We start from the raw sequence: 13,774 nt of genomic DNA, 5'->3' as shown, positions 1-13,774 counted from the left end.
AGGAATAAAATCAGACCTTCTTCTAATTACCATAACATCTATCTACAACTCATTCATAATAAGATTAAATGATATGTAAACAACATTAAACACAACCTTTTCCTTGGAACAGAAGACATTATGCGTTAAACTGAGAAATTAATTAGTGTTAGGGGAATACCTTGGTCGTATGTATTCTGCAGGAATGTAAATTGATATAGTTTCACGTCTAAATATTTAATTAGATGCAAATACTTTAATGAGCCAAGACGCTGAAAAAATAATATTCAAGATATAAACGATATGCTTAACAGTGAATGCTCTAAAATCTTAGCAATAGCATATACAAAATAATTTTTTGATTAATTACATTCTCTTAATTCTTGGAATTAATATATTTAGATGAAAAGTTACCACTGTCTTTTATTGCTGGGTCGTCATTGTGGGGAATAAATATCACAGACGATCAATATGCCAATAACTATTCAAGTTCTAAGGGTGCCATGGAGTAAAAAAAAATATCGATACTGTTATAGCCTTATGATAATAAAGTGCTTAAAAAATTAACCAAAGTAAAAGGCAATTGTTCGTAATTTCATAATATTAATGAAATCTTATTGTTGTAAAGGTTTCTGGTCGTATACATAGTATAAGAAAATGTATTAAAGGAATTAGTTTTTTAGTTCTTCAAATAATTCGATCTTGCATCTCTAGTTTTTTTAGGATAGCTTCGACTTCAAAAACTGAATTTTCATCAGCTCCAGGTATATCAATCAAATTATTCCCTTCATATCTCCTATTCATACCCTCAATAAAGTGTAACATTCAAGATTTTTTCTTTTATCTTCTGTTTCTATAACAGCTTTCTCTCTCTCTCTCTCTCTCTCTCTCTCTCTCTCTCTCTCTCTCTCTCTCTCTCTCTCTGTCTTTGATGGATATATGCTTCTTCTTCTTCTTCTTCTTTCCCCCATAGAGATTTCATTAATAATTCTTTGAGCAATTATTATAACATAGCCACTTCCTCAATTCATATCTTTGTGAGCCTCATCTGATTTACTGTCTAAATATTCTCTCCAGTCACTCCTGGCTTTTCATTTGACCTCACTATCAATACTGGAATACTTAGCATGCTCTACCATGTAATTTTCATTACTTCCTCGAAAACATTCAACAATCAATTCCTATCTTTGTCTAGTTTCTATAGTATGCCAGGTATCATTCAATATCAATGGTTTTCTCTTTCTAACTGCGTGTCCGAAGACATCACTACCAACTGACTGATACATGTTCTTAATATCACACCATTCTTCATTAATTATCGGTTCTTTGTCTCTTAAAATCTCTAAGGCTGCAAATCGATTCCTACATTCACCTGCAAATGTTTCCCTGTGCTCTTCTTCTAAAAGCTCAGTTGCATCAAACATAGGTATATTATCCATCTTTCTGTTGGGTGCCTTCAGTTTTAATTTAAGTATGGCAATAAGGAGTTGGTGATCACTACCAATATCTGCACCTCTATATCTTCTTACATTTGTCAGAGATCTCCATCTCTCTTTATTAATGGCAATGTGATCTATCTTATTTTTGTAAATGCCAAATGGTGAAGTCCATATCCACATGTGGATGTTCTTGTGTTGATAAAGAATACCCCTTAAACAGAAACTTATGAAATGTGCTCTATTTTCCTTTGCAACTTCGCAAGACCATCGACAACCATCACATTTTCTATCCCTTGATTATTTCTTCCAACTTTAGCATTGAAGTTGCCAATCACAATTTTCATATTTCTCTTAGGGATCTCATCTCTTACCCTCTGCAGTTCTTCATAAAATTCATGTTTCCTTTCTTCAGGGGAATCATTTTTGGGGGCATAGCACACTATTTTAATCATATTGCACTCCTTTAATTTGAAATTTCCTAGTAACAATCTACCATTCAAAGCTCTCAACTCGGGTAATTCCTTTTCTGCTCTTGGTGTCATCATCATTCCTACCCCTTCTCTTCCAACTCTATCTGATCTTCCTGAGTAGATATGTATATATGGCCTTAAGTTTTCTTACCAATCTCATAACAACAGGTTTCACTTAGGGCCAAGATATCCAGCCTATATTTTATAAATTCACTCTCCACTTGCTGTAACTTCACAATAGGATTAATGGTTCTAACATTCCAATTACCGATTTTCAGTTCTTCTTTAGTATTTATAAACTAGGAGATTCTTAGCACCCCGCTATGCCCGGGACTGGGGGCCATTCTGTCATCTTATCTTTTCATGACTGACTAAATCCGTAGAGGATTCATTGGCTAGATACATCAAAGAATAGCTAGTTCCTTGTGATGCACAGTTCCTAACTAACTAAGGCAAGTGACCCCTGCCAGTCCATACTAATACTAGTAAGATCAACTACCAGGCATCAGAGACAATTTGTCCTTCACCTTAAACCCAATCCATCACCCTGCTGCCAGTGTGCAGGAAATAATCCCCTAAATGGGGGCATTTCCTCCATACACAAAGCTCTCATTACTCCAAGTTGCTTAACCGTTGGCGAACATGGATTGTCAAGTTATACCGCCTAGCACGGTAAAGATCTACTGCCTAGCACAGTAAAGATCTACCGCCTAGCATGGTAAAGATCTTCCGCCTATCACTGTAATGATATGCACGGTAAAATACATATATATACATATGTATAAATTTATAAATATCGATATATATAGATATATATATATATATATATATATATATATATATATATATATATATATATATATATATATATATATATATATATATATATATATAAGTCCAAAGATTATTCTATACCGGGACTGTCGGCACCGATATCACCTTGATGTTCAGACGCTACTCCAGGGCGCAAAATAGCAAATCCCAATCAAGGTCTATATATACCAGGTCAGCCAACGTGCAGCTTAAGCTGTGAATCACCCATACTGTGACGTCAAGCTTCCCCGTCTCACACACGTGGGTAAACAAAACAAAAGATCGTTGCCTTAGTTAGCTACCTATAGAGGTAACGTAAACAATAGGAGACGCTATGTCCATTATCATTTTATTCATTCATTCATTCCGTCACTAATAATGCCAAGTAACTGCGCAGTATTTGGCTGTTATAATAGACATGATAAAACTAAAAGCTCACACATAAAATACCATCGCTTTCCAAAAGAAAAACCATACATAGACCAGTGGATACATGCATGTTGCCGTGCAGACAGAATTAACGTTGTGAATGCTACTGTTTGCTCAATTCATCTTAAACCAGGCGATTACAAAGAAGACATGAAGTCTAGGTTACTAGGTATTGAAAGTCCTAGAAATCATCGGCTGCTTAAAAAGGATGCTGTACCTAGTCTTTATATACCAAGTGGTAAGTACACTATTTAACTGTTTAATGGGTAAAGCCCACATACACACGCACACATAATATATATATATATATATATATATATATATATATATATATATATATATATATATATATATATATATATGTGTGTGTGTGTGTGTGTATGTGTGTGTGTGTGTGTGTGTGTTTGTGTGTGTGAGGGGTTGATATAAATGATTAATACTGCTAGATTAGTTTTTGCAGTGTTGTTTTATGTACAACAGTGAATACATTCAAGTTAACAGTTTCTACAGTGGTAAACAAAGTTTAGTTCAAATGAATTATTAGTCAAATATAATTATGTAGCAGCACAGTGTTTATATTTAGGAATGAACGAGTTGAAAATAGGAATCGTCAACAAATCGTCAAGGAGCTATTAAGCAGTGCTAACCGTTCTTCAGGAATTGATACTCAGATGGTAACTGCTGATGATATAAATTGGCAAGAAAATTATGAAGTTATGCCAGGGCCAAGTTTCTTTTCATCTGGTAGCAGAGAAGAGTTTGAACAAGTAAAGGGGAAAATGAAGCAGGTTGAAGAGGAAAATTATTACTTAAAGGAGAGAATTGCTTACCTAAATGAAAATGCATTTATTTTGATTGAACGTGAGGTTAGTTTTAGAGTCGAAAAAATATTAGGTTTTTTTCTCAGTAAAACTCAGATAAAGTCCATCATTAACAAGAAAAAGGTTTGTGAGTGGAGTATTGATGACATTGCAAACGCTTTTACTCTTAGAAGTTTATGTCCTAAGTGTTATAGATATCTAAGGCTCAAAAAGGGTTATCCATTGCCTTGTGAGAGCACTCTCAAAGAGAGAGTGAAAGATTTTTATTGCGAACCGGGGATTTTCGTATCAATGTTAACACTGCTGAAAGCAAAAGCAGAAACGTTTACCCCTTCAGAAAAAATTTGTGTTTTGTCATTTGATGAGATGGGTATTAAGAAAGAATGGAGCTACGACAAACGGGCAGATGTCTTATACAAACCGCATAGAAATGTACAGGTGGCCATGTTGCGAGGTCTTATAGGCAAATGGAAACAGCCAATTTACAATCAGTTCGATCAAGGTGACATGCATAAAGTACTATTAGAAATAATATCAAAGGTAGAGGATACAGGTTATGCCGTGGTAGCAGTTGTGCATGACATGGGTTCTACAAATCTCCGTATGTGGAAACACCTTAACATTGACCCTCTTGAAAATAGGATATCTTTCATAAATCCTAAGGCAAAAAGAGAAGTTTTTGTTTTCTCAGATGTTCCACATTTAATTAAATTAGTTAGAAATAATTTTATTGACTCCAGTTTTTTCCTCAAGACTGGAGAGTGTATTTCAGATGATGGCATACGGGAAATGCTTAATGAAACCAAAACAGAATATGGGCTTGCATATAAGATTAATGAAATGCATTTAACTGTAACAGGTCAACAAAGAGAGCGCGTTAAATAAGCAGTTCAATTACTGTCTAGGTCATGTGCCAACTCATTAAAATATTTAGGGGAAAAGGGACTGTTGGAGTGTCAAAACTGGAATCAAACATCTGATTTTATTCTTTTAATAAATGATTGGTTCGACATAATGAATTTTTCCTCCATGTATGGAGAGTTTGGTAAAAGCAATGCTTTTGGTATTGATGTAGAAAAACAAACAGGTACACTGCTCAAGGTAATCGAGGAAATGAATATTATGAGAGTTAAAAATCCTAATACAAAAAGTCTTTTCAAGTTTAAGAAAGGAATAATTTTATCATGTAAATCTACCATTGCTTTTTTTTTGATATGTTAAAAGGCTCTTATAGTATTGACTACCTACTTACACAAAGACTAAATCAAGATTGCCTTGAACATTTCTTTGGGTGTATAAGGCAAATGGAGGGGCACTATGATCATCCTCATGCTGTGAACTTTAAATTTCGGCTAAAAAAATGTTACTAGGAAAGGAAATTAACGTATTAAGTGAAAAGTGTAATATCACCACTGTTGAAAAATCTCATGAAACAGCCAAAGACGATGAATCTATCACGAAAGAAAGGGACTTAGCTTTAGAAATATGCCTAACAACGCAGATATTCCGAAATTTAGATTTTTATTTAGAGAAAGATGCTTTAGACGAGGAAGAAGACCTTTTGAGAAATAAAGAAAGATATTGCGGGAGTAATCGAGGAAGAAGCTCTTAAAGAAATTTTGTGTAAAATATCCTGAGTTAGGAAATAAGACTGAAGAAGTGCTAAGGAATGATACTTGGATAGCATGTGTTAATCGGGGGGAATAACATGCACCTTCTAGTCAGTTTTTTTCACAGTTGTTAATAATGCGGGAGATTTTTAATACTGTAAACGGGGAAGCTCTCATGGAGGGAAAAAATTGTTTTAAAAAGCTTCATTTAGAACTAAAACAGTCTGGTATTGAAGTTCGTGACGATGTTATTACTTTTTTTGTTAAAATATCGGTATATTTTCGAATGCGATATCTTAACAATTTGATAAAGTATAGAAAACCTCAAGGACAACCATGCAGGGAGGCCCTAAGAAAAAAAATTAAAGTTGTAACTTAATAATATATTTTTCCAAAGGTAAAATGTTATTTTATTTACATTGACTGTGTGATAGATCAATGTTCTTAATGGGTCTCGCAAACACTAAGCCCCTTCAGATGACGTAGGTGCGCAGAAGAGGCTTAAAATCGGTACGCTGTCTGGCTGACCTGGTATATCTGGACCGTGATCCCAATCCAGTGTGGTTCTACTGAATCAGCTACGTTAACATCAGTATCACAAAGAATTAGGGGGAGTAGTACTGTAAAAGTCAAAACATCCTAAGGACCACCGGGAGGTAATACCGTAGAACATTACAATAAAGGATTGACACCGATAGCTTTAGATTATCGTAAATATAAACTTACCCTTAAATCATATCGCACCTCATGTGATAACTCACATAGTCATTTCAAAATGTGAAGGTCAAGTTAAAAACAGTTAATAATTTTAACCTAAAAATGGCGTTTATTTCAATAAAATACAACAGGAATTTTCACTTAACTGACACAGGAAAAAAAAAAACAGCAAAATTACCCAATTGAAATTTGAATAAAGACTGCATGGCATATGAAAAATGAAAAATGCTAAGAAAATTGTCAACTCAATCAAATCGTAAATCAATAATCAAATGACTAATCAACCAATGAAAGTAAAAATGGTGAATGAAATAATACCAAAAGTTCTACTCACTACTTTGAACACATTCCTCTCGGGCAATAAAATTTCAAACTTGATAGAGGGGACAGGGAACACAATTTATGTTAATGGACACGCCACGAATGATTAAACCAGACAGTTTTATTTGACTTCCTAGCTAAATATGCACATCGTCAAATAAAGGCTAGAAAAAAAAGGGGGACAGTTCCTTGGCTAAGGTTGAGCACCGCTAATTTGTACTCACGCTCTTGAGGGTTAATTGTAGATGTTGAAGCATCTTGTAAACTTGTTAACAATACGGTGCATCTTCACTTCTGCAGTGGCGTGTTTTGTTTTCTTAGGCCTATCATTTGAATAATGGCACAAAATAAGGCATACTGTTGGTTAGTAAATGGTTGACCAACAGGTAGTCGAACCGAGGCCTATGTCACAACGACGTCTCAGATGAAGAGGCTATATCTACGTCCGTCTTCCACGCTTGCTGATTTTTAACTGGGCCGCTCACACGCTTCTTCCTCCCGGCGGCGAGCAGGTTCAAGCAGGTTCAAGCAGGTCGAGTCCTTCTTCTTCTTCAAATTTTCATGCGTACGTTTTTCGCTGAAGGGTGCTTTTTATAAATACAAGGATCATTCTTGAAACTCCAGGGGAAAGTAATTAAAAAGAAATCCTACCGTCTGGCTTATAAAAATCAATATATATACAAAAAAATCAAGTGGCGTTTAGTGATGTTCAATAATACAGAAAACAATCCTAGCTAAACAGACTTATAAATAGGTACTAAGAAGTGAATAGCAATAAGCTAAGATCAATGAGTTACGTAAATTAAAGAGTTATTTAAATACAAACCAATTATGGATAAACATTCAAAGCTTCAAGAGCATTTGAAACAGAACGCAACCAAGTGCTGTTTTCTTAAAAATTGTCGACGGTCGGTTGCATCGTCAAGCAATGTACTGTGAGCTCAGGAAATGAGATAAAATCATCTACACAGGAATGAGGTGATGAAAGGTAAAGCATTACAGGGGAATGATGGACACGTTAGCAGCAATGAATATTTAAGGGTATAATAATGAAGGTTACAAAGGAAACAAAAGAAAAAAGAGATGCGTAAAACCCAGAAAATAACAAACAAAAAATAAAAAATGGAATCACGGGGTTGACTAAAATAAAGCGTGAAAAAAATTTCCACAAGCTCAAGTCCTACTGATTACTGCCTAATTTCCATAACTCCCAAATTAACTAAAGTTTTTGAACGTCTTAATGGGTTATGCTGAAGGTAATCATCTATTCCCTACTTTGCAATTTGGTTTTCGTAAAGGCCTTGGAGCATGTGATGCCTTTCTTACAATCTCCAATGCTGTACAGAAATCCCTTTATTGTGGTCAGGAAGTTCGTATGATTAGCCTTGATTTTAGTGCTGCCTTTGACCGTGTTAATCATGAGGCCCTTGTTTTCAAACTCAAACACTTGGGAACGGGTGGGTCGTTTCTCAGTATTATTATTGATTTTTTAAGTAATAGATCTCAAAGAGTTGTTGATGGGCACCATAGTGAGTATAGGAATGTGATATCCGGTATTCAACAGGGTAGTGTTCTTGGCCCATTTCTTTTCATACTATATACACATGACATGTGGTTTGGCCTAGAAAACAAGCTTGTTGCATATGCAGATGATGCTACTCTCTTTGCATCAATTCCATCCCCTGAATGTATATCTGGGGGTTGGTGAATCCCTTAATAGAGATTCAGCTAAAATTAGTGCATGGTGCAAATTATGGGGTATGAAGTTGAATCCTAACAAAACTCAAAGTATGATTGTAAGGAGGTCAAGGACGGTGGCTCCTCAACATCTGGATCTCAGTATTGATAATTTTTCTTTAAATTTGTATGACTCCTTTAAAATTTTAGGTGTGATTCTCGACAGTAAATTTACTTTTGAGAAACACATTATGTCTGTGTCTTCTTCAATTGCACAAAAAAATGGCTTATTGAGAAAGTCTTACAAGATTTTCGGTTATCAATCTATTTTAAAGAAGTGTTTTAATTCTTTCATTCTACCTTGTTTTGAGTATTGTTCTCCTGTCCGGTATTCAGCTGCTGATTCTCATCTTAATTTGTTGGACAGTAACTTGCTGTCTATTAAATTTGTTATTCCTGATCTAGATATTAATCTATGGCACCGTCGTTCAATTAGTTCAATATGCATGTTGCATAAGATTTTTCATAACTCTGACCATCCTTTACATTCAGATCTACCTGGACAATTCTATCTTGTTCGTAATGCTAGGTAGGCAGGTAATTCTAATAGCCAGGCCTTTTCCATCATGAGGCTCAATACTACACTGCATTTTAAAAGTTTTATTCCAGCTGTTACCAAGTTTTGGAATGATCTTCCGAATCGGGAAGTGGAATCAGTAGAACTTCAAAAGTTCAAAGTTGGAGCAAATGTTTTTATGTTGACCAGGCTGACATGAGTCTTTTTATAGTTTATATATGACATATCTGCTTTTGATGTTGTTAATAGTTTATATAGGACATATCTGTTTTGAGATTGTTACTTTTTTTTTAGAATGATTTATTGTAAATTTATTCTCATCATTTATTTATTTCCTTATTGCCTTTCCTCACTGGGCTATTTTTACCTATTGGAGCCCTTGGGCTTATAGCATCTTGCTTTTCCACCTAGGGTTGTAGCTTGGCTAGTAATAATAATAATAATAATAATAATAATAATAATAATAATAATATACAAAAATATATATACACACATATATATATATATATATATACATATATAAATATACACGTATACATATATATATATATACATACATATATATATATATATATATATACACGTACATATATATATATATATATATATACACATACATATATATAAATATATATATATATATATATATACGTATATACATATAGAGTATATATATATATATACGTATATATATATATATACGTATATACATATAGAGTATATATATATATATATATACATATATATATATATATATATATGTATATATATATATATATATATACATACATGTATGTATATATGTGTGTAGATATATATACAGTATATATATATATATATATATATGTATATATACATACGTATATATACATATACATAAAAATAAATGAATAAATAAATAAATATATATATATATATATATATACATATATATATATGTATATATATACATACATATATATATATATATATATATGTGTGTGTGTGTGTGTGTGTGTATACATATATATACATATATATATATATATATATATATACATGAATAATAGTTGTTGTGCACATGTACCCAACCTAACAATTGATAGCCCGTCTAAATGAATAGTTGATCCTGATATACTGTATATCTAGCTATATTTCTTCCTATCTCACGTGAAATATCCATTTTTATCGCAAGACAAACAAATGATACGACCTTCTCGATGCACAAATGGCAGGAAAATACCATTATTTCAAAAGAGAATTCCATTCACCTCTCGTACTTCATTTTGTTTATGCTGCTTCAAACGAGCTGCAGCTCTCTCTCTCTCTCTCTCTCTCTCTCTCTCTCTCTCTCTCTGGTACAACAGTATTTGGAGCTTTATCGTTATTAATTACGTAGGATATTGGACCCCAAAATAGCTTATGACATAATCTTAATTAGAGGGCGTCAACTGTATCAGAATAATTTCATATAATATGAAAATTAACCTTGGTTTTTTATAGATAAAACTGTAATGAGAAAAAAAGGCTTCTCTCATTATTAATGTGTGGATTATTTGTTTAAACCTTTTATGAAATGAAACATTATATAAGTTAGATAAATAACTGGCAGATTAAATGTAATGTTGAATTTTTGGGACAGATTAAAAGTTCTTTTGATATTCTAAAATTGAAATATACAATTTTACTAGCCAGTAAATTTTAACGATAGTCTAGAGGAATAAATAAGTTTTTATTTATTCAGTTCTTTGATATATATCAGGTTAAATTTCTAAAAGAGAATGTATATTCTATTATTCGAAATATTGAATCCAGGAAAAGACATCCTTAAAAGGAACACACCGACATCCCCGAAATATAGAGTTTTAAATCATATCTAATGATTTTGAGTGTAAATACTTTATTTCCGTCGACTTTATCCGGCATCCTCGGAGAGATGATTTTATAAATAAAGAGCAAATGAAGGGGTAAAATATATTTTCTCTTATAAATATTACATAAAGAATTTGATTCAATGAAATCTTATTTAACTTTAATCTCTCTCTCTCTCTCTCTCTCTCTCTCTCTCTCTCTCTCTCTCTCTCTCTCTCTCTGATGATGATAATATGTACGAGACTCTTCATTTAATAGGCAATCTCATATTACTCGCACTCACCCACATCTGTTCGACCGCCGAAAGGTAAATCATACTAAAATAAAAATTCATTCAGTTGATATCTTGTGATGAGACCTCTAGAGCAGTGGTTCTTAACCTTTTTCAGTGCCCGTACCCCTTGATATGTCAGAAAATTTTCTCGTACCCCCATCCAATGTAAATACAATACAAATATATGAAAAGGATTAGTGATACAAACCTTGCTGAGAAATTATTAGATTTTCAATTACAGGAGAAAGGTACTTTTTTTTTTTATTTCAAATGAAAAGTGTCAATTAGTAGGATACAATGAATAATAATGAGTTTTACTACACAGTGCACACCAACACATTTTTAGTGGCTCTTTTGTTGTTGTTTCTCATTAATGATATTGTTCAAACTAGGTTCTTTCTTTGAAAGTGCCAGACGCATGTCATCACTTGCATCCAAACGGTTTCTGGCTTTTGTTTTGATGTGTAGGAGCGTTAAAAAACCTGCCTCACATAAGTATGTAGTTGCAAATGGCACGAGGACCTCCAAAGCTCTCCTCGCTAACTGTGGGAATGCTTGGAGTTGTGCACACCAAAACATATCCAGTTGGATTTTTTCAAACTCCATTCGGATTTTGTCATTGGTCTGCAACTCCACAAGATCATCTTTCCTGATATCATTATCATCCATGGAATCAAGGTTGAAAAGAAATGGATCCCGTATCCATCTTTGTGCCACAGAACCTTCTTCAACGTGAAAATACCCTTGGAAGGACTGAATCAGTTCTTGCAAATGTTCTTTTACTTCACTCAGGATGGGCAGCTCTTCTTCAGCACTAGCAGCCTCATCAAGAGAAGGGAAGTTTGCAAAATTTCCACTTTCAATGCGCTTTATCCACATTGGAAGTTTCTTGGTGAGGGCAGATAACTTTTCTCTGGCAGTTATCATATTCATCGCTGTTCCTTGCATAGAGACATTCAGTTCATTGAGGTGCATGAATACATCTGCCAGATATGCCAGAGACAAAATGAACTCCCTGTTTTCAAAATAGTCAGCAATTTCACTGCCTTGATTTCTAAGAAATTGCATAATTTCTTCATGAAGTTCAAATACACGTGTAAGTACCCTGCCACGGGAAAGCCACCTCACTTCTGTGTGGTAAAGAAGAACACTGTGCTCAGCTCCAATTTCTTCACAAAAAGACGGTGATTCACTGCCCGTCCTCTGATGAAATATACAGCACGCACAACAACTGATAAAACAGTCTTCAATTTTTCTGGCAGCGTCTTTGTAGCAAGTGCATGATGATGCAATACAGTGAGTGACAGTTGCATGGGGAACCTCTTTTTTCACTAGGGTAGCAAAGCCTGATTTATTTCCAAGCATGACAGGGGCTCCATCAGTGCAAATTGAACCACACATGTTGAGAGTCATTTCATGTTCCAAGAAGAACTCTTTCACAAGACTGAAAACATCAGTTGCTTTTGCAGTAGTTTTCAGAGGTTTACAAAATAAGAATTCTTCCACCACTTCTTTCTCCTTCACATACCGAACAAATCCCATCAACTGGCTGCAAAAACTAACGTCAGTTGACTCTTCCAGCTGAATACTCACTGACAGGACTAGCTTTCAGGTCTGTTATCACCTGCTGCAAAAACTAACGTCAGTTGACTCGTCCAGCTGAATACTCACTGACAGGACTAGCTTTCAGGTCTGTTATCACCTGCTGCAAGACATCTTGACTCATATCAGGAATCCTTGAATGAATAATGTCATTTGACAGAGGTATCTGTTTAAGCTTCTTTTCAGCTTCTGTCCCTAACACTATTTTTGCCATTTCTAATGCACAAGGTTTAAGAAGCTCCTCTGCGATAGTGTGAGCTTTTTTCTTCTTTGCACATAAAAGGGCCACTTCATAAGATGCTTTCAACAAAGGTTTCTCAACTGGCACAAAACCTAGCTTTGACAGGGTACCACTACGATCAAATCGTTCCCGCTTAATCTTCAAGCTTTTTAAGTCATGTCCAGCATCTGTGCCTCCATGCCGATTGTTGAAGTGTTCACTGAGTCTTGATGGTTGGAGATTTGCATTTGCAAAGACTGCTGCAGAGGATGCACTGTGGTTGTTGAGTTCCATCTGCCTCAGTCATACAGGTAAAACCATAACGAATGTAGTCGTCATTCCACTTGCGTTTCTTAGACATAGTTACTAGATCTTGATCACACCGATACCACCTGGAAAAATGCAGGGCTGGATGTTATAACCATTACATGTTACAATCGATATAAAATAACGTATCACCACCAACGCAATACACAGTTCACCCAGGGATGGCTGGAAGTGTATGTTATTGTGGGAGGGTAAGGCATTTTTTTTTACGAACTAAGACCATTTTTTACCAACTCAGGACAGTTTGACCTTCTCAGGACATTTTTTTTTACCAACTCAAGGGATTGTTTTGATCAACTCAGGCCATTGTTTGACCAGTCCAGGTCATTTATTTACCAAAGGAATTTTTTTACCAGTTCAAGCCATATTTTGACCAACTCAAGCCATGCTTTGACCAACACATACCAGTTTTTGACCAAGTCAGACCATTTTTTTTACCAACTCATCCCCAACCCCTCACCCTGGTCGAGCCATCCCTAAGTCCACTATATTCCTCCTCATGCACATAACAGTACCTTCAAAATTATATATCTTTTATCAATTATACATCTATTCTTGACAATATTAGAGTTATACCACACTAAAAAACATATTGTGACAAATAAAATGATAATCCAAAAAATACATTTCACAAATAAAAAATGACA

The 13,774-nt window shown here is 34.5% G+C and overlaps 2 protein-coding genes across 2 annotated transcripts; both read right to left on the bottom strand.

The window, feature by feature from the left end:
• Positions 1 to 11,320: 11,320 nt before the first annotated feature.
• On the bottom strand, positions 11,321 to 12,520 carry LOC137659129 (protein FAM200C-like). The gene has a single exon (XM_068394202.1). The coding sequence runs from the start codon at positions 12,518 to 12,520 to the stop codon at positions 11,321 to 11,323; it is 1,200 nt and encodes a 399-aa protein (XP_068250303.1).
• Positions 12,521 to 12,620: 100 nt separating this feature from the next.
• LOC137659128 (protein FAM200C-like) lies at positions 12,621 to 13,094 on the bottom strand. The gene has a single exon (XM_068394201.1). The coding sequence runs from the start codon at positions 13,092 to 13,094 to the stop codon at positions 12,621 to 12,623; it is 474 nt and encodes a 157-aa protein (XP_068250302.1).
• Between the last annotated feature and the right edge of the window lie 680 nt (positions 13,095 to 13,774).

Source organism: Palaemon carinicauda, chromosome 19 (assembly GCF_036898095.1).
Source record: "Palaemon carinicauda isolate YSFRI2023 chromosome 19, ASM3689809v2, whole genome shotgun sequence".
NCBI lineage: Eukaryota > Metazoa > Arthropoda > Malacostraca > Decapoda > Palaemonidae > Palaemon > Palaemon carinicauda.
The sequence above is the reverse complement of the archived record's forward strand: the minus strand, read 5'-3'. Positions and strand labels throughout refer to the sequence as shown.